This window comes from Coregonus lavaretus, assembly GCF_964263955.1.
Source record: "Coregonus lavaretus genome assembly, chromosome: 25".
Classification (NCBI taxonomy): Eukaryota; Metazoa; Chordata; class Actinopteri; order Salmoniformes; family Salmonidae; genus Coregonus; species Coregonus lavaretus.
Genome location: NC_140012.1, coordinates 10,888,006 through 10,914,277, shown reverse-complemented (window position 1 = coordinate 10,914,277; position 26,272 = coordinate 10,888,006). Strand labels below are relative to the sequence as shown.

Genomic DNA, 26,272 nt, shown 5'->3' with positions numbered 1-26,272 from the left:
AGCCATGACTAGACGTTCAAAGCACTTCATGGCTACAGACGTCAGTGATACGGGTCGGTAGTCATTTAGGCAGGTTATCTTAGTGTCCTTGGGCACGGGGACTATGGTGGTCTGCTTGAGACATGTTGGTATTACAGACTCAGTCAGGGACATGTTGAAAATTCTGGTAATCCGTCTGGCCCTGCGGCCTTGTGAATGTTGACCTGCTTAAAAGTCTTACTCACATTGGCTACGGAGAGCGTGATCACGTAGTCATCCGGAATAGCTGGTGCTCTCATGCATGCTTCAGTGTTGCTTGCCTCGAAGTGAGCATAGAAGTGGTTTAGCTCGTCTGGAAGTTTTGTGTCACTGGGCAGCTCGCGGCTGTGCTTCCCTTTGTAGTCTGTTATAGTTTTCAAGCCATGCCACATCCGACGAGCGTCAGAGCCGGTGTAGTACGATTCAATCTTAGTCCTGTACTGACTCTTTGCCTGTTTGATGGTTCGTCGGAGGGCATAGCGGGATTTCTTATAAGCGTCCGGGTTAGTGTCCCGCTCCTTGAAAGCGGCAGCTCTACCCTTTAGCTCTGTGCGGATGTTGCCTGTAATCCATGGCTTCTGGTTGGGGTATGTATGTACGGTCACTGTGGGGACGACGTCATCGATGCACTTATTGATGAAGCCAGTGACTGATGTGGCGTACTCCTTAATGCTATCTGAAGAATCCAGGAACATGTTCCAGTCTGTGCTAGCAAAACAGTCCTGTAGCTTAGCATCTGCGTCATCTGACCACTTTTTTATTAACCGAATCACTGGTGCTTCCTGCTTTAGTTTTTGCTTATAAGCAGGAATCAGGAGGATAGAGTTATGGTCAGATTTGCCAAATGGAGGGCGAGGGAGAGCTTTGTATGCGTCTCTGTGTGTGGAGTAAAGGTGGTCTAGAGTTTTTTGTCCTCTGGTTGCACATTTAACATGCTGGTAGAAATTAGGTAGAACTGATTTAAAGTCACCAGCCACTAGGAGCGCTGCCTCTGGATGAGCATTTTCCTGTTCACAAGAATCGACAGAAGAAAGTTCATTTGTAGTTCTAAACATATTTAGGGTGTTTTTTACTCACTTTTTGTCTCTCCCACAACGTTATTCCTCTCTCATACAGGGTCCATCACAATTGGTGGTCCTCTGTAGCTCAATTGGTAGAGCATGGCGCTTGTAACACCAGGGTAGTGGGTTCGATCCCCGGGACCACCCATACCTAAAAATTTATGCACACATGACTGTAAGTCGCTTTGGATAAAAGCGTCTGCTAAATGGCATATTATATATTATTATTATAATTACATGCACATGGCCAATTATACAAATTAGGTGATGACGTCATTCAGCGACTTTTAGCACAGCCAATAGCTACTTTCCTTACTGAGGAGTTGGCAACACTGCCGACCAGCGTTGAGCGAGTTGGGGTGTGTCTGCGAACGGAGAGAGCGTGCGTTTCAGACACCGTGTAGGCTACCCAACAATACTTAAGTGAGAATAAAATGCTGCAAAATCAGAAATTGACACGACTCAGAGTCTGACACTTGTTTGTTCGCCAATTCGGAGAGAGAGCCTGGAACCATGAAGAAATCGAGCCCGGCAAAGCAACCACAACCAGCTGAAGTCACCGTGCCAGACATCGAGGTTACTGTGCAACAACTGAACGAGCTTTTGGCAAACAGCAGCGGATTTTACAGTTTACCAACACAGCATTTCAACGAGGTCTTCCCTAGAATATACGTTGGTAACGCGTAAGTTATTTTTATTTTACCGAATTCTGAGGGCTCAACCCTGTTCCTGGAGAGCTACCCTCCTGTAGGTTTGCTCATCAACCCCAGTTGTAATTAACCTGATTGTTTATCAACCAGCTAATTATTAGAATCAGGTGCGCTAGATTAGGGTTGGAGTGAACCTACAGGACAGTGACTATCCAGGAACTGGGTTGGAGAGCCCTAGTATACATTGTCAACACCCATCAATTAAAACCCTATAGTAAACGAATATTTTCCAATTGAACAAATCAAACCATTCCAAAAACATAGGCTTTAGCAGCCCACCGTTGTCAATAAAAGGTGTCTAAGAATTCAGTTGGATTTAACTAACCCTGTCAAGTAATGTATTTTATGCATTAGGCTAATAGCCAATGCAATCTCTTCATAATATTTGCCACGAGCATCGGAGGAGGTAGCCCAATATTGGACTAAAGGAGCCTAAAGTTACTCCTTAGTCCAAGGACCTTACATGTTATTTTTAAAGGTGTAATATGCAGAAATCGCTCCGGCATTTCCTGGTTGTTAAAATTCTAATAGTTTGCCTAATTTCAGTTTGTGACAAAACAAGCAATCATTGTGTAGAGAATCATTGTACCATCTAAACCGCTGTGAAATATATTTTCCATAACCCAAAATATTGTATTTTCAGCTGTTTGAAGGTGGTGTACAAAACCTAAAGTAAAAGAAGCAAAAACAAAATTTAAGAATGGGAAGCATAGAAATGTTGCACGTAGAACAGATCCAGACTTGCTTTCAATGAGAATGACAGATCAATGACTCACATTTCTATGTGAATTTGGTCAGGTCATCCAAAAAGTTACTTATTGCAGCTTTTAAGGGCAAATTGGCTCTGAAAGCCAAAACAGCCAAATACTCATCAAAACGTGAATCGATTCTCAGTTGTGGTACGGTTCTAGAAACATAAATTCCTGTACATTAATATCACATCAAAATAATTTCACAAATGAAAAATACACACTTACTGTTTTAATAGTTGCAGTATTTTTCAGTGACAACACGTTTGTGGTGTCTGTCTTTTAAACCCAGGTGTTCGGAGACACAGATAGCTAATAAACACAGGTAGTCCACTCTGTCTTCCGCCTGATTTCCTTAAACAAATGCTATAACATGGCCGTGTGGGAACCCTAACCCTATAAAGGTGTGTATCAATTTAAGCTTTTTTTAAATTTTTTTTAATAATTTCTCGCCGATATGCTTTCAAAACCGTACCTCAAGCGATGCGTGTTAATGTTCAGACCGAGCGTTGCGGCTCTTAGCAAAACTTCCCCCTACAGTAGACGCCTTCGTCCAATAACTCTTATGTGTAATGAAATGGAACTGTGTGGCCTCCACGTGCCTGTATGACCTCCCTACAACGCCTGGGCATGCTCCTGATGAGGTGGCGGATGGTCTCCTGAGGGATCTCCTCCCAGACCTGGACTAAAGCATCCGCCAACTCCTGGACAGTCTGTGGTGCAACGTGGCGTTGGTGGATGGAGCGAGACATGATGTCCCAGATGTGCTCAATTGGATTCAGGTCTGGGGAACGGGCGGGCCAGTCCATAGCATCAATGCCTTCCTCTTGCAGGAACTGCTGACACACTCCAGCCACATGAGGTCTAGCATTGTCTTGCATTAGGAGGAACCCAGGGCCAACCGCACCAGCATATGGTCTCACAAGGGGTCTGAGGATCTCATCTCAGTACCTAATGGCAGTCAGGCTACCTCTGGCGAGCACATGGAGGGCTGTGCGGCCCCCCAAAGAAATGCCACCCCACACCATGACTGAGCCACCGCCAAACCGGACATGCTGGAGGATGTTGCAGGCAGCAGAACGTTCTCCACGGCGTCTCCAGACTCTGTCACGTCTGTCACATGTGCTCAGTGTGAACCTGCTTTCATCTGTGAAAAGCACAGGGCGCCAGTGGCGGATTTGCCAATCTTGGTGTTCTCTGGCAAATGCCAAACGTCCTGCACGGTGTTGGGCTGTAAGCACAACCCCCACCTGTGGACGTCGGGCCCTCATACCACCCTCATGGAGTCTGTTTCTGACCGTTTGAGCAGACACATGCACATTTGTGGCCTGCTGGAGGTCATTTTGCAGGGCTCTGGCAGTGCTCCTCCTGCTCCTCCTTGCACAAAGGCGGAGGTAGCGGTCCTGCTGCTGGGTTGTTGCCCTCCTACGGCCTCCTCCACGTCTCCTGATGTACTGGCCTGTCTCCTGGTAGCGCCTCCATGCTCTGGAGACTACGCTGACAGACACAGCAAACCTTCTTGCCACAACTCGCATTGATGTGCCATCCTGGATGAGCTGCACTACCTGAGCCACTTGTGTGGGTTGTAGACTCCGTCTCATGCTACCACTAGAGTGAAAGCACCGCCAGCATTCAAAAGTGACCAAAACATCAGCCAGGAAGCATAGGAACTGAGAAGTGGTCTGTGGCCACCACCTGCAAAACCAGTCCTTTATTGGGGGTGTCTTGCTAATTGCCTATAATTTCCACCTGTTGTCTATTCCATTTGCACAACAGCATGTGACATTTATTGTCAATCAGTGTTGCTTCCTAAGTGGACAGTTTGATTTCACAGAAGTGTGATTGACTTGGAGTTACATTGTGTTGTTTAAGTGTTCCCTTTATTTTTTTGAGCAGTGTATATGCAAAGTCCACCTCACAAACACAGCACTTACCTAGTCTAGACACTATGAGTAAGATGTACAAAAAAAAAATATATATATATATCCATGCATGGAAGGAAGGTGTGTTTACATGTATTGGGTGAAATAAATCCACATTGAAGACCTGTGCAGTAACAAAAAATTACTATTTTATTATACAGAATACAACAGTCTATAGTAGATTATATGGGTAAAGGGAAAGTAAAGCTATACAAAGGGCCATGTAGCTACAGGAAACCCATACTGTAGAAGTAAGTCTCTATTGTCTAATGATATCCATCACTTGGCTCCAGTCATTGCCAAGAGAGGACAGAAAGCAGGACAGAAAGCAAGTGCATTACCTCTGTTACAACAAAATCAATTTGAATATGTTACTCTCCAGGGCCAAGAGCCAGCTAACTCAATAGTCATGTTCTAAGGCACGTGTCAAACTAATTCCAGGGAGGGCCGAGTGTCTGCGGGTTTTCGCTCCTCCCTTGTACTTGATTGATTAAGGTCACTAATTAGTAAGGAACTCCACACACCTGGCTGTCTAGAGTTTGATTGAAACGGAAAAACCTGCAGACACTAGGCCCTCCATGGAATGAATTTGACACCCCTGGGTTAGGGGGTGAGGTGTCTGTGCCAAATACTGTTTTTGCCTTTATTTTAAAATGTGTAAAGAAGACCCTTAGATATTTGAGAGCACAGTAAATAGAATGTGTTTCTCATTTGTTCTTACATGAAATTTGATGGAATATTTCACTGTCATTAATTGTATGTGTGAACCAATAATAAAACCGATTCTTAATATAACCTTGTATATACAGAGGGTAGCGCGTACGGCCCAGTACATCACTGGGGCCAAGCTTCCTGCCATCCAGGACCTCTATACCAGGCGGTGTCAGAGGAAGGCCCTAGAAATTGTCAGACTCCAGCCACCCAAGTCATAGACTGTTCTCTCTGCTACCGCACGGCAAGCGGTACCGGTGCGCCAAGTCTAGGTCCTAGAGGCTTCTAAACAGCTTCTACCCCCAAGCCATAAGACTCCTGAACATCTAATCAATTGGCTACCCAGACTATTTGCATTAACCCTCCCCCCCCCTATTTTGCGCTGCCGCTACTTTCTGTTTATTATCTATGCATGGTCACTTTAATAACTCTACCTACATGTACATATTGCCTCAATTGCCTGGCCGGTGCCCCCGCACATTGGCTCTTTGCCTGTGCCCCCTGTATATAGCCTCGCTATTGTTATTTTACTGCTGCTCTTTAATTATCTGTAATTTTTATTTTTTTAGGGTATTCCTTCTTAAAACTGCATTGTTGGTAAAGGGCTTGTAAGTAAGCATTCCACAGTAAGGTCTACACCTGTTGTATTCGGCGCATGTGACAAAAACAATTTGATTTGATATTGTGAAGCGTCATCCTCCAATGTAGAGTAAAGGCTTTAAGGCGTAGTTACAAATAAGATGTATGGATTGCCTATCGATTTAAGATCCACACACGGACCACTCACACCACTGTCTACGCCACAGAGGCCAGTGGCTTCACATGATCTGTGATATACTGTTGCTACCATAGCTCAAGCTGATGCGTAGCTGGCTGCTGTTCAATCAAAACAATGGACGTCGTTAAAACGATAAGAGAAAATCATCAAATTCCATGTCTATTCACAATGCAGAAGAATGGTCCTATTAACATATGTATGACCGCTAGGGCTTTGCAATTAAGTTATCTACCGCAGTCATCCTTGAAAGCTCCTTGAATACATCATGTTTGTCTGTAAGGTTAGCCTACACTACGTATTTTTAAACGCTGACATGAAACCTTTTCTGGAGATAGTTTCGAGGCGCCACTGAACAGGCATTTTACTTGGCTGTAAAGGAAAACCGCTTCTGAAGTGGGACTAATGTCAATCAAATAATCTTGAGCTGCCTCCGCGTAGCCTGCCTGCGTACAAAGTACTTTAAAGTTTGTTAAATACCTTGACTTACCAATACATTTAGTAGGAAGGAAACAACATATCTTCCACTAGTAATCAACATCTAAGATTCAGTATTTTTGGAATGGAGGAGACTGATTAGTTGCTGTACTTCCGAGAACACAAACACTAATCTTTCATAGTGAGCTAGCGAAGGACCGAGAGGGGAGGGGCTGAGTATAGGCAGGTCGGCCACCAGGCAGACTGAGTCAGAACAGTTCACTAGGCCTATCTATCAAATTTCTGTCCTGCTAGAGCTGCCCCGGTTAACTGTAAGTGCTGTTATTGTGAAGTGGAAATGTTTAGGAGCAACAATGGCTCAGCCGCAACGAGGTAGGACACGCAAGCTCACAGAACGGGACCTCTTACTGCTGAAGCTTGCAGCGCATAAAAAGTAAATGTCCTCGGTTGCAACACTTACTTACTACTAGTTTCAAACTGCCTCTGGAAGCATCGTCAGCACGAACTGTTCGTCAGGAGCATCATGAAATAGGTTTCCATGGCCGAAAAGCTGCACACAAGCCTAAGATCACCATGCGCAATGCCAAGCGTTGGCTGGAGTGGTGAAAAGCTCGCCGACATTGGACTCTGGACCAGTGGAAATGCGTTTTCTGGAGTGATGAATCACGCTTCACCATCTGGAGTTCGATGGATGAATCTGTGTTTGGCGGATGCCAGGAGAACACTACCTGCCACAATGCATAGTCCCAACTGTAAAGTTTGGAGGAGGAGGAATAATGGTCTCGGGCTGTTTTTCATGGTTCGGGTTAGGCCCCTTAGTTCCAGTGAAGGGAAATCTTAACGCTACAGCATACAATAACATTCTAGTCGATTCTGTGTTTCCAACTTTGTGGCAACAATTTGGGGAAGGCCCTTTTCTGTTTCAGCATGACAATTCCCACGTGCACAAAGCAAGGTCCATACAGAAATGGTTTGTCGATCGGTATGGAAGAACATGACTGGCCTGCACAGAACCCTGACCTCAACCCCCTCGAACACCTTTTGGATGAACTGGAACGCAGACTGCGAGCCAGGCCTAATCGCCCAACATCAGTGCCCGACCTCACTAATGCTCTTGTTGGTGAATGGAAGCAAGTCCCTGCAGCAATGTTCCAATATCTAGTGGAAAGCCTTCCCAGAAGAGTGGAGGCTGTTATAGCAGCAAAGGGGGGACCAACTCCATATTAATGCCCATGATTTTGGAATGTTATGTTTGACGTGCAGGTGTCCACATACTTTTGGTCATGTAGTGCATCATCAGTGACTAGGCTACGATATTCTACACAAAACCAACTGAAGACTGAACACACATGCATCATTAGCAAAGAGAAAGCGCAGTCGAGCCAGCTGCACTGTGATTTGCACTTTTTCTTAACGTTAAGAAACCCAATTTCGTTTTAACATTTAAAATGGTCACACCCCCTAACACACACACACACACACACACGGGTGTCATGCCTATTAAGTCTTAGCAGATTTATCCATTTGCCCCTTAAAAAAAGACAGAAGATATTGGCCGTGTCTGAATACCCGTACTAGCGCTTTAAATGGTAGGCTTTTTGGATATGCGAAAATGTCAACATTTGACGTTTTTAAGATTGAGTATGCTTTAAATGCCAGGATGTCATACTCATTTCGGCTTTTCGTCTAGTAGAATTCACTTCATGCTATAGAGTAATGGCGTCTTTTTGTAGGTGCCATGGTTCGTTGGACAAAGCCTATGGGAAAATTTAATTATTGTAGGGTTTTTGGATAAACGGCGATAATAAGGTCTGTGGTAAACACAGGATTAGGGGCTCTTATGTTTTGTTCTATGAGAGAATCTTCATCAGCGAACGTCACTTTTTGTACACTTATGCATTTCTGTAATGCATTTCTGTAAAGCACAAAGGCTTCATAATTCATAAATGTCTTGTTAACTGACTGATTATCTCATAAAACAAAACAACATGTGTTAACTTCAGACCTTTATTTTTGGCATTTATCCCAAAACCCTATTCTTTCCCTATTCAATTTCCCCCATAGGAATGGCTGAACAAACCAGAGGTAACGTATTTCCGATTTAGGACTTCAAGCTTTTGCGCTCTATTGGGGAAGAGAATTGTGTGCAGTGCCGGCTCTAGCCTTTTGGGGGCCCTAAGCGAGATTTGGTTGGGGTGCCCCCCACCTCGCGGCAAAACATTTTAGTGGCCCCCCTCTTGCCGGTAGATATACATTTACATTTTTAAAGTTCATTTCCTGCAATTCTACACATTTTTGCCATGGGTTTCAGATTTTTTTAGCAGTTTTAAAGCCAATTTCCTACAATTCTACACATTTTGTAATGACGTATGCCATGTTTATATGATATCTGAGTGCGAATGACTAACAACATCAATGGGGGCCCCTTGGAGGTCAGGGCCCCTGGGTGGTATACCGTATATTATTATATGCCGGTATTGAAGCACGGACGGGTTTGGGTTTTTACTTAACCTTCTATAATTGTATTTGAATGTTTGGTTTGTAAAATGTGATACGCCGTGTGTAATGTACATTTTTGTAGTTTACTCCGCTATTTGAGTCATCTCTCGCCACTCTCTCCGTGCCACTTTCCACACAGACCGTGCCCCGCCCCCTGTCACTCAAGGAGCGCATTTGTTGTTGCTCAACCACGATACACTTGCGTTCAGTCTGCATGGTCATGCAACAATGTTGATAAAAAAAAAAAACAACATTTTAGTCATTTAGCAGACGCTCTTATCCAGAGCGACTTACAGTTAGTGAGTGCATGCATTTTTCATACTGGCCCCCCGTGGGAAAAGAACCCACAACCCTGGCATTGCAAGCGCCATGCTCTACCAACTGAGCTACAGGGGACTACATGATGACAACTGTGCTGTTTCCGCTTTGCTTCTTAATATAAATCCACAAGCGTTCTATATTTACACCTTTAGTATGTTTCTTACATCTGCAAACAGCTAGTTTGTCTTTTCTTAGCAAGTTGTGGCTAAATTGTGTTGGCTTCTAATGCTATCCGCTGATGCTAATCGCTAGCTAATAAACGAGTCAGAGCAAACGTAGCTAGCTATACAGCCTGATCCCAATGGTGGTGTAGGCCTAAATCAGCATGTTGTTTGCGCAACAGTACCTTCTAAATCAAAGAGGAATAGGTGAAGCATGAATATAATGGCCAAAGATTATAGGGTCCTCTAGGAAACACTGACCAACACTTTGTTTCCTGGTTCTTACCCTGTCAAATTAACTCCTCCCTGGCATTTTCATTCGTTGCCATGTCAAACACTGTATTCAAAGTGCCCAATATTATATTCTAACTATAGAATTAGAATAATCATTATTTCCATGATTCTAACAGTTCATCTAAGTGTTCACAATTGTGTTACATTTGATTAAAAATAAGGCCTAGATTATTATTTTTTCATATCGTGGCAGTGTGGAAATGATCTCAAATGAGTGCAGGAAATGTATGACCATTTTGAGATTTTTGGGAGGTTGAAGTTGAATTGAACAATATGAAACAATCAGAATGAAGAAAGACCCATCAAAATCACTTATAATGTATGTGTTGCCACCCTAGGGTCACGCACAACTCCTAAAGCAAAAACGTTTAATATTCAAAAACATTAAATACCGTCAAATGTGGAAAATACAGTGAGATGATATTTTGGCGGTCGCCCAGCCCTACTAACTACCTATCTAAAAATAATTAGCTGAAAAGGCTAATTGAGGGACTGTCAGTGACTGACATAACATGAGAAAATCTACTGATGCACAACCAAATTTCTAAATTGCACCTGGTGTGTTCTACTATTCTTACTCTCAATAGTAAGTTGAGACTGAGTTTTTAAAGGTGGTCGTGGGCCCTGAGCAACCGCTTATGTTGCTTATGCCTGGAACCAGCCCTGCACGTGTGTTTGACAACAGCTGATAATCAGATCAGGGGACTGGTTGAAGCAAAATGAACGAATGGCGGGAAACAACGCAATTCCGCATTTAGATTATGCATTCTCAGTCAAATTGGTTGTTGATCATTTTCAGCCATTTTCATGTCTTGCCATAGATTTTCAAGCCAATTTAAGTCAACTGCCACTCAGGAACATTCTTTGTCATCTTCGTAAGCAACTCAAGTGTAGATTTTGCCTTGTGTTCTTTGGTTATTGTCCGGCTGAAAAGTGAATTAATCTCGGTGTCTGTTGGGAAGCAGACTGAACCAGGTTTTTCTCTTGGATTTTGCCTGTGCTTAGCTACATTCAGTTTCTTTGTATCCTGAAACTCCCTAGTCCTTGCCGATGACAAGCATACCCATAACAAAATGCAGCCACCACCATGCTTGAAAATATGGAGTGGTACCCAGTGACGTGTTGTTGGATTTGCCACAAACACTTTGTATTTAGGACAAAAAGTTAATTCCTTTGACACAGTTTTTGCAGTATTACTTCAGTGTTTTGGAATATTTTTTGGAATATCTTTTTATTCTTTTCACGCTGACATTTAGGTTAGTATTTTGTAGTAACTACAATGTTGTTGATCGATCCTCAATTTTCTCCTATCACAGCCATTAAACTCTGTAACTGTTTTAAATCACCATTTGCCTAATGGTGAAATCCCTGAGCGAATGTATTAATTTTATTTATTAGGTTTCTCTCTGGCAACTCAATTTGGAAGAATGACTATCTTTGTAGTGACTGGGTGTATTGATACACCATCAAAAGCCTAATTTAACACCTTCACCATGCGCAAAGGGATATTCAGTGTCTGCTTTTTTTTTTTTTTACCAATCGGTGCCCTTTGAGGCATTGGGGAAAACTTCCCTGGTCTTTTGTGATTGAATCTGGGCTTGAAATTCACTACTCGACTGAGGGACCTTACAGATAATTGTATGTATAGGGTACAGAGAAGGGCTAGTCCATTAAAAAATCATGTTAACCCCTAGTATTGCACAAAGTGAGTCCTTTCAACTTATAATGTGATTTGGTAAGCAAAAGTTTACTCTTGAACTTTTAGGCTTGCCATAACAAAGGGGTTGCATACTTTTTGACTCAAGACATTTCAGCTTTTCATTTGTTATAAATTTGTAAACATTTCTAAAAACAAAATTCCACTGACATTATGGGGAGTTATTATGTGTAAATCAGTGACACAATCACAATTTAATTAATGTTATATTCAGGCTGTCACAAAACAAAATGGGGGAAAAAGTCAAGGTGTCAATACAATTAAGCCCAGTGTGGCTTTTCACATAGATCTGTCTTATTATAATGTTTTGTAAGTAAAGTCATTACTTCACATGAGACTAATCTTTCATTTTATCTCAATTTTTCTTACAGAAATTAGGGCAGTATACGTTAGAAATGTCTAAACTTAGATTTTGGTGGGTTTAATAGATATACTTCACTTAACCTATTGAGTTAGTTGATATTAGTGAAAATACTATGTTTGTCCTGGCTGCTATCATGGTCAAACACTCCCTGAATGAAAAGTTTACTACGCATCTCAGTGACTGGCTTCAAGACACGCTCATAACACAGACTTGATTAGTGAGACACTCTCAAAAACACCATCCATGGAACCAAACGTAGATGGAAGCCATGATGTAAGGTGTGCTGAAATGCTTTTATCGACGCCCACTCAGTCTTTAATATAAAGCGCTGGGGAGCACCTGGTTGACGGCACACTTTGGCTCTTTGTAAGGGCTTGTTTTAATAATGTATGGGCTGGGACTGCACAGTGGAGGACTATGAGTCGAGGACAGGGCAGGTGAATAGAGGGCGAGAAGGAATTAGCCTGTGCATGCACTTATATGCGCACGCACACATACTAACACAAGCAGGTATGCATACACTTTGGTAGGCACTGGTGTACACACACATTCAGACGCATAGATGCTCTATCTGTACACTTTGATGCGTACAGGCACATACTCTGCAACACAAACATGTATTGTACACATACACAAATGTACACAGAGGCATCGTCTTTACAAGAGAAATGTGACTGGATTCGCCAGAATAGACAGAGCATCACAGAGGTAATAGTGAGAGAGCGAAGTAGACAGCAGGGAGAGAAATAGTGAGGGGAGATGGAGAAGGGTAGACACAGCGGAGAGAAGGGTAGATGCAGCAGGGAGAGAGCGATATGGGCGTCTGTGAGCAGATCTGAGCGGCTGAGCCCCAAGTATTGAAGCCATCGCTCCATCACCTCAGAGTAGCCTTGGCCTGCAGACAGGCCAGACAGATGGGCCACCTCATACCCTAGTCATAAAGTAAGATGGTGGCAGACTGGATCTTTATTAGTTAGCCCTGCAGTGGGAGGCAGTGCGGGCATGTTGACCCTCTGTCCCAGGGGACCCATCCAGGGTCATTCAGCCTATCCACGCCCCTGCCTGGATCCTGATGATATGCTCATCCAGCTGCAGAGCACTCTGGGATAAGATGATAAAGCCCCCAGAGCATAGTAAATACAGTAAACAGAACCTGTATTCAATTAAAGAAATGCCTGTAGGTAGGTATATACCCAGTGGTTAGAGAGTAGCTGGCAAAGATGAACGGACCAAAGTACAGAGATCCTTGATTAAAAACCTTCTCCAGAGCGCTCAGGACCTCAGACTGGGGCCAAGGTTCACCTTCCAACAGGACAACGACCCTAAGCACACAGCCAAGACAATGCCGGATTGGCTTCGTGACAAGTCTCAATGTCCTTGAGTTGCCCAGCCAGAGCCCGGACTTGAACCTGATCGAACATCTTTGGAGAGACCTGAAAATAGCTGTGCAGAAACACTCCCCATCCAACCTGACAGAGCTTGTGAGGCTCTGAAGAGAAGAATGGTAGAAACTCCCCAAATTCAGGTGTGCCAGGCTTGTAGCGTCATACCCAAGAAGACTTGAGGCTGTAATCCCTGCCAAAGATGCTTCAAGTACTGAGTAAATACTTCTGTAAATGTTATTTAAGTTTTTTATTTCTAATAAATTAGCAATCATTTCTAAAAACCTGTTTTTGCTTAGTCATTATGTGGTATCGTGTGTTAGGTGAAAAATCTGTCGATGTGCCCTTGAGCAAGGCACTTAACCCTAATTGCTCCTGTAAGTCGCTCTGGATAAGAGCGTCTGCTAAAATGACATAAAATAAAAAAAATAAAAAAATAGCTTGATGGAAAACAACGATTACATTTTAGAATAAGGCTGTAACAAAATGTGGGAAAAAGTCAAGGGGTCTGAATACTTTCCGAAGGCACTGTAAATAGTTTGATTAGGGAATGCCATGTAGTTATTTTATTAACTGTAATCATTTTTCAAAGCCATTTTAGATGGGCTTGCTGTTTGGTCCGAACAGTTTCACAAATCATGGGAATTTTTTACACTGAAGATGTTGTCTCCCCTCTGAAGCACGTGTTGCTAGGCTATCCCACTGCACTTGCCTGGGCGGGGGGGGGGGCGCTGAAGAGTATTTCTGTCTGAAATAAAGCACTTTTGGGGGAAAACTCATTATGATTGGCTGGGCCTGGCTCCCAAGTGGGAGGGCGTATGCCCTCCCAGGCCCATCCATGGCTGCGCCCTTGCCCAGTCATGTGAAATCCATCGATTAGGGCCTAATGAATTGATTTCAATTGACTGATTTCATTATATGAACTGTAACTCATTACAATCTTTGAAATTGTTGCATGTATACTTAATAAAGCTGCATACTGTGTACTAATCATACTATTTAGAACATGCTGTTTAGTAAACATTTATGCAGTAAGCAACAATTGTTAACATACTAGACTCACCGATACTGAGAATGCGTCATCTAATGTGCAATTGCGTTGTTTCCAGCCATTAACACATTTTTACAGCACGTCCCCTTATCTCAAATTCAGCTGATTATCAGTTGCTGTCAAATACACCTGGGTCTGAAAAGACGACTGTTTCTCAATAGTGTGCAGTAAATTCAACTAAATGAAAAGCTGAAATGAGTATGACATCCTGGCATTTGAAACATACATTTTAGAAATGTCACACTATAAAATGTTATATTTTCACATACTAAAAATGCCTACTATTGATATAGAATACAAGTACCGGTATTTGGACACAGCCGCTGATTTAAAACTGGAGGAGGGAAGGGAGCAGAGATTGAGGAGAGCAGAAAGAAATGTATAGTTCCTTGGAAGTTGAATAGATGGAGGTGCACTGGAGTGGAGCTGTCTGATTAGGAAGCGCTTTAGCCTCTCTCTCCTTCATTCTCTCACTCTCCCCTCTGGCCCTTTCTGGATCTCTTTTTCTCCTGCCCTCCTCTCCCTCCCTGAGTTTCATGCTAAGTACAGTGGGGAAAAAAAGTATTTAGTCAGCCACCAATTGTGCAAGTTCTCCCACTTAAAAAGATGAGAGAGGCCTGTAATTTTCATCATAGGTACACGTCAACTATGACAGACAAAATGAGAGAAAAAAATCCAGAAAATCACATTGTAGGATTTTTAATGAATTTATTTGCAAATTATGGTGGAAAATAAGTATTTGGTCAATAACAAAAGTTTCTCAATACTTTGTTATATACCCTTTGTTGGCAATGACACAGGTCAAATGTTTTCTGTAAGTCTTCACAAGGTTTTCACACACTGTTGCTGGTATTTTGGCCCATTCCTCCATGCAGATCTCCTCTAGAGCAGTGATGTTTTGGGGCTGTCGCTGGGCAACACAGACTTTCAACTCCCTCCAAAGATTTTCTATGGGGTTGAGATCTGGAGACTGGCTACGCCACTCCAGGACCTTGAAATGCTTCTTACGAAGCCACTCCTTCGTTGCCCGGGCGGTGTGTTTGGGATCATTGTCATGCTGAAAGACTCAGCCACGTTTCATCTTCAATGCCCTTGCTGATGGAAGGAGGTTTTCACTCAAAATCTCACGATACATGGCCCCATTCATTCTTTCCTTTACACGGATCAGTCGTCCTGGTCCCTTTGCTGAAAAACAGCCCCAAAGCATGATGTTTCCACCCCCATGCTTCACAGTAGGTATGGTGTTCTTTGGATGCAACTCAGCATTCTTTGACCTCCAAACACGATGAGTTGAGTGTTTACCAAAAAGTTATATTTTGGTTTCATCTGACCATATGACATTCTCCCAATCCTCTTCTGGATCATCCAAATGCACTCTAGCAAACTTCAGACGGGCCTGGACATGTACTGGCTTAAGCAGGGGGACACATCTGCACTGCAGGATTTGAGTCCCTGGCGGCGTAGTGTGTTACTGATGGTAGGCTTTGTTACTTTGGTCCCAGCTCTCTGCAGGTCATTCACTAGGTCCCCCCGTGTGGTTCTGGGATTTTTGCTCACCGTTCTTGTGATCATTTTGACCCCACGGGGTGAGATCTTGCGTGGAGCCCCAGATCGAGGGAGATTATCAGTGGTCTTGTATGTCTTCCATTTCCTAATAATTGCTCCCACAGTTGATTTCTTCAAACCAAGCTGCTTACCTATTGCAGATTCAGTCTTCCCAGCCTTATGCAGGTCTACAATTTTGTTTCTGGTGTCCTTTGACAGCTCTTTGGTCTTGGCCATAGTGGAGTTTGGAGTGTGACTGTTTGAGGTTGTGGACAGGTGTCTTTTATACTGATAACAAGTTCAAACAGGTGCCATTAATACAGGTAACGAGTGGAGGACAGAGGAGCCTCTTAAAGAAGAAGTTACAGGTCTGTGAGAGCCAGAAATCTTGCTTGTTTGTAGGTGACCAAATACTTATTTTCCACCATAATTTGCAAATAAATTCATTAAAAATCCTACAATGAGATTTTCTGGATTTTTTATTCTGAATTTGTCTGTCATAGTTGACGTGTACCTATGATGAAAATTACAGGCCTCTCTCATCTTTTTAAGTGGGAGAACTTGCACAATTGGTGGCTGACTAAATACTTTTTTTCCCCACTGTATATACAGAAAGACTTGTTGTTTTAAACTACTGTGTACTAATCATATGTCATACTATTTAGAACGTACTGTTTAGTAAAATGTATGCAGTAAGCAACAAATATGAACATACTAGCCTCATCCATACTGAGAATGCGTAATCTAATGTGCAATTGCATTGTTCCCCGCCATTCGTTCATTTTGGTACAGCCCATCCCCTAATCTGATTGATTAGCGTTTGTCAAACACGTGGGCCTGAAAAGACCATTATCTTTCTCAATGGCATGCAGCTAATTCGTACTAGATGTAAAACCGAATTGAGTATGACATCCTGGCATTTAAAGCATACTATATTGTCGAAATTTCCAATGCTATAAAATGTCCTATTTTCACATACCCACACAGTAAGTGTTACATTTAACACTGTCAGCGAGTGCATATGATCCCACTCTACACAGAGTAAAAAGTACACTTATCAAAGTGTTACATTTATAGTTTTAATCTGGCACTGATGTTGGGCGATTAGGTCTGGCTCACAGTCGGCGTTCCAATTCATCCCAAAGGTGTTCGATGGGGTTGAGGTCAGGACTCTGTGCAGGCCAGTCAAGTTCTTCCACACCGATCTTGACAAAGTATTTCTGTATGGACCTCGCAGAATTGTCTAGAATGTCATTATATGCTGTAGCGTTAAGATTTCCCTTCACTGGAATTAAGACCATTATTCCTCCTCCACCGAACTTTACAGTTTGCACTATGTATTGGGGCAGGCAGCGTTCTCCTGGCATCCAGATTAGTCCGTCGGACTGCCAGATGGTGAAGCGTGATTCATCACTCCAGAGAACGCGTTTCAATGGCGGCGAGCTTTACACCACTCGAGCCAACGCTTGGCATGGTGATCTTAGGCTTGTGTGCGGCTGCTCGGCCATTGGAAACCCATTTCATGAAGCTCCCGACAAACAGTTATGGTGCTGATGTTGCTTCCAGAGGCAGTTTGGAAGTCTGTGGTGAGTGTTGCAACCGAGGACAAGCTGATTTTTACGCGCTATGCCCTTCAGCACTCAGAGGTCCAGTTCTGTGAGATTGTGTGGCCTACCACTTCGTGGCTGAGCCGTTGTTGCCCCTAGATGTTTCCCCTTCACAATAACAGCATTTACAGTTGACCGGGGCAGCTCTAGCAGGGCAGAAATTTGACGAACTGACTTGTTGAAAGTCACTGAGCTCTTCAGTAAAGTCATTTTACTGCCAATGTTTGTCTATGGAGATTACATGGCTGTGTGCTCAATTGTATACACCTGTCAGCAACGGGTGTGGCTGAAATAGCCAAATCTACTAATTTAAAGGGGTGTCCACATACTGTTGTGTATATACAGTGTAGGTTTAAGACTGGGCAAGATGGAGTGGCCTGGGTTGGGTGCGATAATCGACAAGCATGAAAGTGCATCCAACGCATCACATTTTCACAATGATGCTCAGAGAGTGCATTGGCTACTAAGAACATTTTGGGTGACAAGCAGGAGAGGCTTTGAGAGGCTGTTACGACAATGGCTTGAATAGCATGTCTGGGACAACTTTGTCAGAACTGCTAAAACCTGGTATTGTTGTACTGTGATGTTTAGTTTGACAGCCACTGTAAAGTAGGTCTAGCATTTTGCTTATTTGCTGCATCTTCCCTTGGGTAGCTACTCTACAAAACTGATAATAGGGATTATGGAAGCCTTCAATATAACTTTATTGAAGTGTTCCAAAGCACTGTTCTCAGGTGTGCCCCGTGCTTAATCAATGTCTGTCTACCTCATAGAAATATCTATTTCTGTGGTCTACCTCTCCAGGTTCGTGGGCCAGAATCTGATGCGTCTGCAGAAGCTGGGCGTGACCCACATCCTGAATGTGGCGGAGGGCAACTCCTTCATGCACGTCAACACCAATGCAGATTTCTACAATGGCTCGGGCATCACCTACCATGGCATCCAGGCCAATGACAAGCCGCAGTTCAACCTCAGTAATTTTTTTGAGGAGGGGGCGGACTTTATCGAGGAGGCTCTGGCACACAACAATGGCAAAGGTGAGTCTGACCACTCTGAGTTCTCTTTAATCTTATTCATAGGTGATTATTGTGTATATACCATTTCACCATGTAATTTATAAGCAAATACATGATCATTTCTGTACAGTAAAATAGTGGCAACTGCCCCTTATACAGTGCCTTCAGAAAGTATTCATACCCCTTGACTTACAGTGAGGGAAAAAAGTATTTGATCCCCTGCTGATTTTGTACGTTTGCCCACTGACAAAGAAATTATCAGTCTATAATTTTAATGGTAGGTTTATTTGAACAGTGAGAGACAGAATAACAACAAAAAAATCCAGAAAAACGCGTGTCAAAAATTTTATAAATTGATTTGCATTTTAATGAGGGAAATAAGTATTTGACCCCCTCTCAATCAGAAAGATTTCTGGCTCCCAGGTGTCTTTTATACAGGTAACGAGCTGAGATTAGGAGCACACTCTTAAAGGGAGTGCTCCTAATCTCAGCTTGTTACCTGTATAAAAGACACCTGTCCACAGAAGCAATCAATCAATCAGATTCCAAATTCTCCACCATGGCCAAGACCAAAGAGCTCTCCAAGGATGTCAGGGACAAGATTGTAGACCTACACAAGGCTGGAATGGGCTACAAGACCATCGCCAAGCAGCTTGGTTAGAAGGTGACAACAGTTGGTGCGATTATTCGCAAATGGAAGAAACACAAAATAACTGTCAATCTCCCTCGGCCTGGGGCTCCATGCAAGAACTCACCTCGTGGAGTTGTAATGATCATGAGAACGTTGAGGAATCAGCCCAGAACTACACGGGAGGATCTTGTCAATGATCTCAAGGCAGCTGTGACCATAGTCACCAAGAAAACAATTGGTAACACACTACGCCGTGAAGGACTGAAATCCTGCAGCGCCCGCAAGGTCCCCCTGCTCAAGAAAGAACATATACAGGCCCGTCTGAAGTTTGCCAATGAACATCTGAATGATTCAGAGGAGAACTTGGTGAAAGTGTTGTGGTCAGATGAGACCAAAATCGAGCTCTTTGGCATCAACTCAACTCGCCGTGTTTGGAGGAGGAGGAGTGCTGCCTATGACCCCAAGAACACCATCCCCACCGTCAAACATGGAGGTGGAAACATTATGCTTTGGGGGTGTTTTTCTGCTAAGGGGACAGGACAACTTCACCGCATCAAAGGGATAATGGACGGGACCATGTACCGTCAACTTGGGTAAGAACCTCCTTCCCTCAGCCAGGGCATTGAAAATGGGTTTTGGATGGGTATTCTAGCATGACAATGACTCAAAACACACGGCCAAGGCAACAAAGGAGTGGCTCAAGAAGAAGCACATTAAGGTCCTGGAGTGGCCTAGCCAGTCTCCAGACCTTAATCCCATAGAAAATCTGTGGAGGGAGCTGAAGGTTCGAGTTGCCAAACGTCAGCCTCGAAACCTTAATGACTTGGAGAAGATCTGCAAAGAGGAGTGGAACAAAATCCCTCCTGAGATGTGTGCAAACCTGGTGGCCAACTACAAGAAACGTCTGACCTCTGATTGCCAACAAGGGTTTTGCCACCAAGTACTAAGTCATGTTTTGCAGAGGGGTCAAATACTTATAAATTGATTTGCATTTTAATGAGGGAAATAACATTTTTGACATGCGTTTTTCTGGATTTTTGTTGTTGTTATTCTGTCTCTCACTGTTCAAATAAACCTACCATTAAAATTATAGACTGATCATTTCTTTGTCAGTGGGCAAACGTACAAAATCAGCAGGGGATCAAATACTTTTTTCCCTCACTGTATTTTATTTTGGGGGGGATATTGGACATAACGTTGAAGATATGCCGTTGTTTCAATGGTACAAATTGAACATATTTCATAAAAGATTTGTCTATGTTGAAATTTGGTTTCCATGATGACATAATCCTGTGGTTGAAATTTCACACTCAAAACAACAGTTGATTACTTTTTTCAACGTAGATTCCACATCACAATACGTTGACAAAATACATTGAAACAACGTTGATTCAACCAGTTTCTGGATTTTTGTTGTTGTTGTTCTGTCTCTCACTGTTCAAATAAACCTACCATTAAAAATATAGACTGATAATGTCTTTGTCAGTGAGCAAACGTACAAAATCAGCAGGGGATCAAATACTTTTTTCCCTCACTGTATGCCACATTTTGTTGTTACAGCCTGAATTCAAAATGGATTGAATAAAATACATCTCCTCTTCGAATTGAAAACGTTTTATATATTTTATTGAAAATGAAATACAGAAATATCTAATTTACATAAGTATTCAATTATTTGTATTGGCACCTTTTGCAGCGATTGCAGCTGTGAGTCTTTCTGGTTAAGTCTCTAAGAGTTTTGCACACCAGGATTATACAATATTTGACATTTATTATTTTTAAAAGACAATTTTCAAGTCTTGCCATAGATTTTCTAGCAGATTTAAGTCAAAACTGTAACTCAGCTACTCAGGAACATTCACTGTCTTTTTGGTAAGCAACTCCAATGTAGATTTGGCCTTGTTTTAGGTTATTGTCCCAGTGTCTGGTGGAAAGCAGACTGAGGCAGGTTTTCCTCTAGGATTTTGCATGAAAAACTCCCCAGTCCTTAACGATTACAAGTATACCCATAGCGTGATGCAACCGCTATGCTTGAAAATATGGAGGGTGGTACTCAGTAAGCGGCATCTAGTGGGCAAAGCTTGGTACTTTCGCACTAATTTAAGGTAAATAATGCAAGTCAAATGGCTAATTCCTCTGGACAGGGAAAAAAACATCACCAGATTCACAGGAAATGCATTACAAAGGATAAAGCTGCAGCAGCTCCATACTACTTGTTAAACATAGAGAACTGATACTGTGTACTGGTTGTTGGGGTGGGATTGGCGTGGGGGGTCCGTGGGCAGCTTTTGACAATTTTATTGGATTCCTCAAGTCTTACTCATTGTTAGGAAGAATTATGGTCCAAATCGGATGTTAGGTACTATATTTATTGAAGATTATATGAATCCTATAAATTAAAATAGCCAATTTGGGTGCAATTATTTAGCTTTCAACAAAATAATGTTTCAGGAAAGCTGATCTTATCTGTTTCTAACTACAGAAATGATTTCAGAACAATCTGAGATGGTGGGTGTCAATCCTCTTTCTTTTGCTTTTTGAGGTGGAATGACTCCTCTGTAATTTCCTCTGCTATCAATAGTTTGTTCCCCCTGGTAAAAACTGTGGAAAAACCTTTGTTGCTCCAAGTCCAGGTTACGAGAAGAGGAGTAACAGCAACTGTCCTTCAGGGCACAGGATCTAAGACTTTTAATGATGTACAGTGGGGAAAAAAAGTATTTAGTCAGCCACCAATTGTGCAAGTTCTCCCACTTAAAAAGATGAGAGAGGCCTGTAATTTTCATCATAGGTACACGTCAACTATGACAGACAAAATGAGAAAAAATATTCCAGAAAATCACATTGTAGGATTTTTAATTAATTTATTTGCAAATTATGGTGGAAAATAAGTATTTGGTCAATATCAAAAGTTTCTCAATACTTTGTTATATACCCTTTGCTGGCAATGACACAGGTCAAACGTTTTCTGTAAGTCTTCACAAGGTTTTCACACACTGTTGCTGGTATTTTGGCCCATTCCTCCATGCAGATCTCCTCTAGAGCAGTGATGTTTTGGGGCTGTCGCTGGGCAACACGGACTTTCAACTTCCTCCAAAGATTTTCTATGGGGTTGAGATCTGGAGACTCCAGGACCTTGAAATGCTTCTTACGAAGCCACTCCTTCGTTGCCCGGGTGGTGTGTTTGGGATCATTGTCATGCTGAAAGACCCAGCCACGTTTCATCTTCAATGCCCTTGCTGATGGAAGGAGGTTTTCACTCAAAATCTCACGATACATGGCCCCATTCATTCTTTCCTTTACACGGATCAGTCGTCCTGGTCCCTTTGCAGAAAAACAGCCCCAAAGTATGATGTTTTCACTCCCATGCTTCACAGTAGGTATGGTGTTCTTTGGATGCAACTCAGCATTCTTTGTCCTCCAAACACGACAAGTTGAGTTTTTACCAAAAAGTTCTATTTTGGTTTCATCTGACCATATGACTTTCTCCCAATCCTCTTCTGGATGCACTCTAGCAAACTTCAGACGGGCCTGGACATGTACTGGCTTAAGCAGGGGGACACGTCTATCACTGCAGGATTTGAGTCCCTGGCGGCGTAGTGTGTTACTGATGGTAGGCTTTGTTACTTTGGTCCCAGCTCTCTGCAGGTCATTCACTAGGTCCCCCCGTGTGGTTCTGGGATTTTTGCTCACCGTTCTTGTGATCATTTTGACCCCACAGGGTGAGATCTTGCGTGGAGCCCCAGATCGAGGGAGATTATCAGTGGTCTTGTATGTCTTCCATTTCCTAATAATTGCTCCCACAGTTGATTTCTTCAAACCAATCTGCTTACCTATTGCAGATTCAGTCTTCCCAGCCTGGTGCAGGTCTACAATTTTGTTTCTGGTGTCCTTTGACAGCTCTTTGGTCTTGGCCATAGTGGAGTTTGGAGTGTGACTGTTTGAGGTTGTGGACAGGTGTCTTTTATACTGATAACAAGTTCAAACAGGTGCCATTAATACAGGTAACGAGTGGAGGACAGAGGAGCCTCTTAAAGAAGAAGTTACTGGTCTGTGAGAGCCAGAAATCTTGCTTGTTTGTAGGTGACCAAATACTTATTTTCCACCATAATTTGCAAATAAATTCATAAAAAATCCTACAATGTGATTTTCTGGATTTTATTTTCTCAATTTGTCTGTCATAGTTGACGTGTACCTATGATGAAAATTACAGGCCTCTCTCATCTTTTTAAGTGGGAGAACTTGCACAATTGGTGGCTGACTAAATACTTTTTTGCCCCACTGTATAAAAAAACATTAGGAACACCTGCTCTTTCCATGGCATAGACTGACCAGGTGAATCCAGTTGAAAGCTATGATCCCTTATAGATGTCACTTGTTAAATCCACTTCAATCAGTGTAGATGAAGGGGAGGTTAAAGAAGGATTTTTAAGCCTCGAAACAATTGAGACATGGATTGTGTATGTGTGCCATTCAGAGGGTGAATGGGCAAGACAAAATATTGAAGTGCTTTTGAATGGAGTATGGTAGTAGGTGCCAGGCGCACCAGTTTGAGTGTGTCAAGAACTGCAACGCTGCTGGGTTTTTCACGCTCAACAGTTTCCTGTGTGTATCAAGAATGGTCCACCACCCAAAAGACATCCAACCAAGTTGACACAACTGTGGGAAGTATTGCAGTCAACATGGGCCAGCATCCCTGTGGAATGCCTTTGACACCTTGTAGAGTCCATGCCCAGACGAATTGAGGCTGTTCCAAGGGCAAAAGGGGGGAGTGCAAATCAATTTTAGGAAGGTGTTCTTAATGTTTGGTATACTCCGCGTACGTCATCAGTCCTCCGGATTAACAAAGTGGAGATGGATACTCCTGTAAACTGTTTCTCAGGCCAGTCCTATTCCACATTGCTGTATGAGCTGATATTTCGGTCAGTTAAATTTGAGAACATTCCGCTGGTGATAGACCTGTTGTACCAAACCAGACACTCCACATTATTCCATAGATACCAAACAGATACCAGTTTGCCGCAAGTTATTTTTCCTTTCCTCTGTGTTACAAAGGTAAAACACGCTTAGATGCTACTTAAAGAGGACCATTCGATGTACCAGGACACTGTTTGAAACATATTGCATTGAACAGCACATTGATTGCATTTGGTAGTACTGTAAAACGTACTATTTGAAATATATGTCTGAGATTTGTAACAGAGCACCAACCAACACAAAACAAAGTGAAATCTAGCAAGGAAGCGAACAAGAAAAGATAAAGGAGTCCCATCACTTCAACCAAAACCCTCTAATTCATAACAGCCTCTGTAGACAGAAAGAACAAGAACAGCCATCTATCTCTGACCATGGCTCTGGCCCCTTGCTCCTCTCTCCTCTCTCCCAAATGTTACTGGGGTGTTGACATACACTGGGGACCCATTTTTAATTGGAGCCCTGAACACTGTGTTTTATGGCATGGATTTAATGTCATCTTTGACATACAGCGGAGCAATTATAAATCATCTTAATTCTCAGCCAATTTGGCAGCAGTTGCATCTACACCCCAGTAAATCAGTGGCTACCGTAGAGGAGGTGGAAGAGAAAGAGGTGGTGGAGGAGGACACATCTTTCCAAAGAGACACAATGCCGTAACACCAGCCCCTTCCTGATGGATAAAGTGTCTTGCTGTAACCCATCGAGGCTTGATCAGGGACATTTTGTGACCACCCTGCCGAGCTATGGAAAGGTCAGGGTTGGAGCTTGTGCACGTGACTCGTCAGCAGGGTTGTTCAGCTGGATGAGTGTGTGTGTGTGTGTATTGACTGAGCTAGCGTGTGTGTGTAGAGTGAGTCCGTGTGGGAAGCGATGAGCAGCTGATTTCGGGTATGTAATGAGCTGCTACAGTCAGCCATGCATTGATCGGTGGGAGGCATGGCAGTTGGGGATTGGAGAGGGGTCACTTCAATGGCAAGAACCTAGTCTCGAGACGCGGGGAGCAGCGTCGGGTTTCGAACACGCTGCAGAATCAGCTGATCTGAACTGAGCACAAGCAGATCAGCTTCTCGGTGAAGTTGGCACTGTGAGTAGGGAGGTTGATAATGAACTTATGCGTTGAGGAGGAGATGCATAGCCTACATATCCAGGCACGTGCACACACACACATGCTTTAATGAGGCTAGGGCAGTGGTTAGGCGCAGCAAATATGGTTGACATTGATTTGTCTGCCGCAGAGGTCAGGCCCTGGATTTGCATCTCCCTGGCTGAGATGCTTCGCTAGGCAAGTTTATTTGGAGCATCTGTTCGTTCCCTCCCTCCTTTCATCCCTGTACCTCAGTCTTCCCTCTCTTCTTCCTTTTACTTCAGTCGCAGTCTTCGTCAGAATCCCAATGCCAGAAATGGTCTCCTTTTATTGTTTCCATTCCTTTTTAAGACCACTGATCTGACAGGATTTGATGGGTTCAAGCAGTAGAGTGAAACCCTATCCAGTCCTCTCAACCATCAGTGTTCATGAAGGAATGGAGTTGAGTAAAGGGGGCCATTTAGGAGAATTGGGACGTAGCTCTAGGTGTCTGTCTGTGTCCATCAGGGAAGGTGTACGTCCACTGCCGAGAGGGCTACAGCCGCTCGCCCACCATTGTCATCGCTTACCTCATGCTGCGCCACAAGCTGGACGCCCGGGTGGCGGTCGCCACGGTGAGGCTCAAGAGAGAGATCGGTCCCAATGACGGCTTTCTGCGCCAGCTGTGCCAACTCAACGAGAAGCTGACGAAAGAGGGCAAGTTGAATGGGGTGATGCCAGTCGTGGCGGCCAAGTTAAAGACCAAATAAGACCAAATAAGGTTGGCTCCCCTAAGAGCCAACCTGACTCAATCCACCCTGACCAACACACATCACTCAGACACACATGCACATACATACATTCACAACATGTAACATACATACATACATACATGCATGCATGCAGTGCATTGAAAAAGTATTTGCCCCATTTCTAATTATCTCCTACTGAATGTTATCAGATCTTCAACCAAAACCTAATATTAGACAAAGGGAACCTGAGTGAACAAATAACACAACTATTACATACTTATTTAATAAACGAAGTAATGCAACACCGACTGCCCCTGTGTGAATAAGTAATTGCTCCCTTACACTCTAACTGGTTGTGCCACCTTTAGCTGCAATGACTCCAACTAAATGCTTCCTGTAGTTGTTGATCAGTCTCTCACGTCGCTGTGGCGGAATCTTGGCCCACTCTTGATGCATTTCAAGCATGAACTGCTCCTTCCAAGTCATTCAGTTCTTGCTTGAAAACCAACAA

The 26,272-nt window shown here is 43.1% G+C and overlaps 1 protein-coding gene across 1 annotated transcript; it reads left to right on the top strand.

Annotated features, from left to right (window-relative positions):
* Positions 1–1,592: 1,592 nt before the first annotated feature.
* Positions 1,593–25,779, top strand: LOC311100430 (dual specificity protein phosphatase 3-like; the record flags this gene model as incomplete). Its single annotated transcript, XM_084141345.1, has 3 exons — positions 1,593–1,762; positions 18,130–18,362; positions 25,538–25,779. 3 exons carry the CDS (start codon positions 1,593–1,595, stop codon positions 25,777–25,779), a joined length of 645 nt encoding a protein of 214 aa, XP_083997471.1.
* Positions 25,780–26,272: the final 493 nt, after the last annotated feature.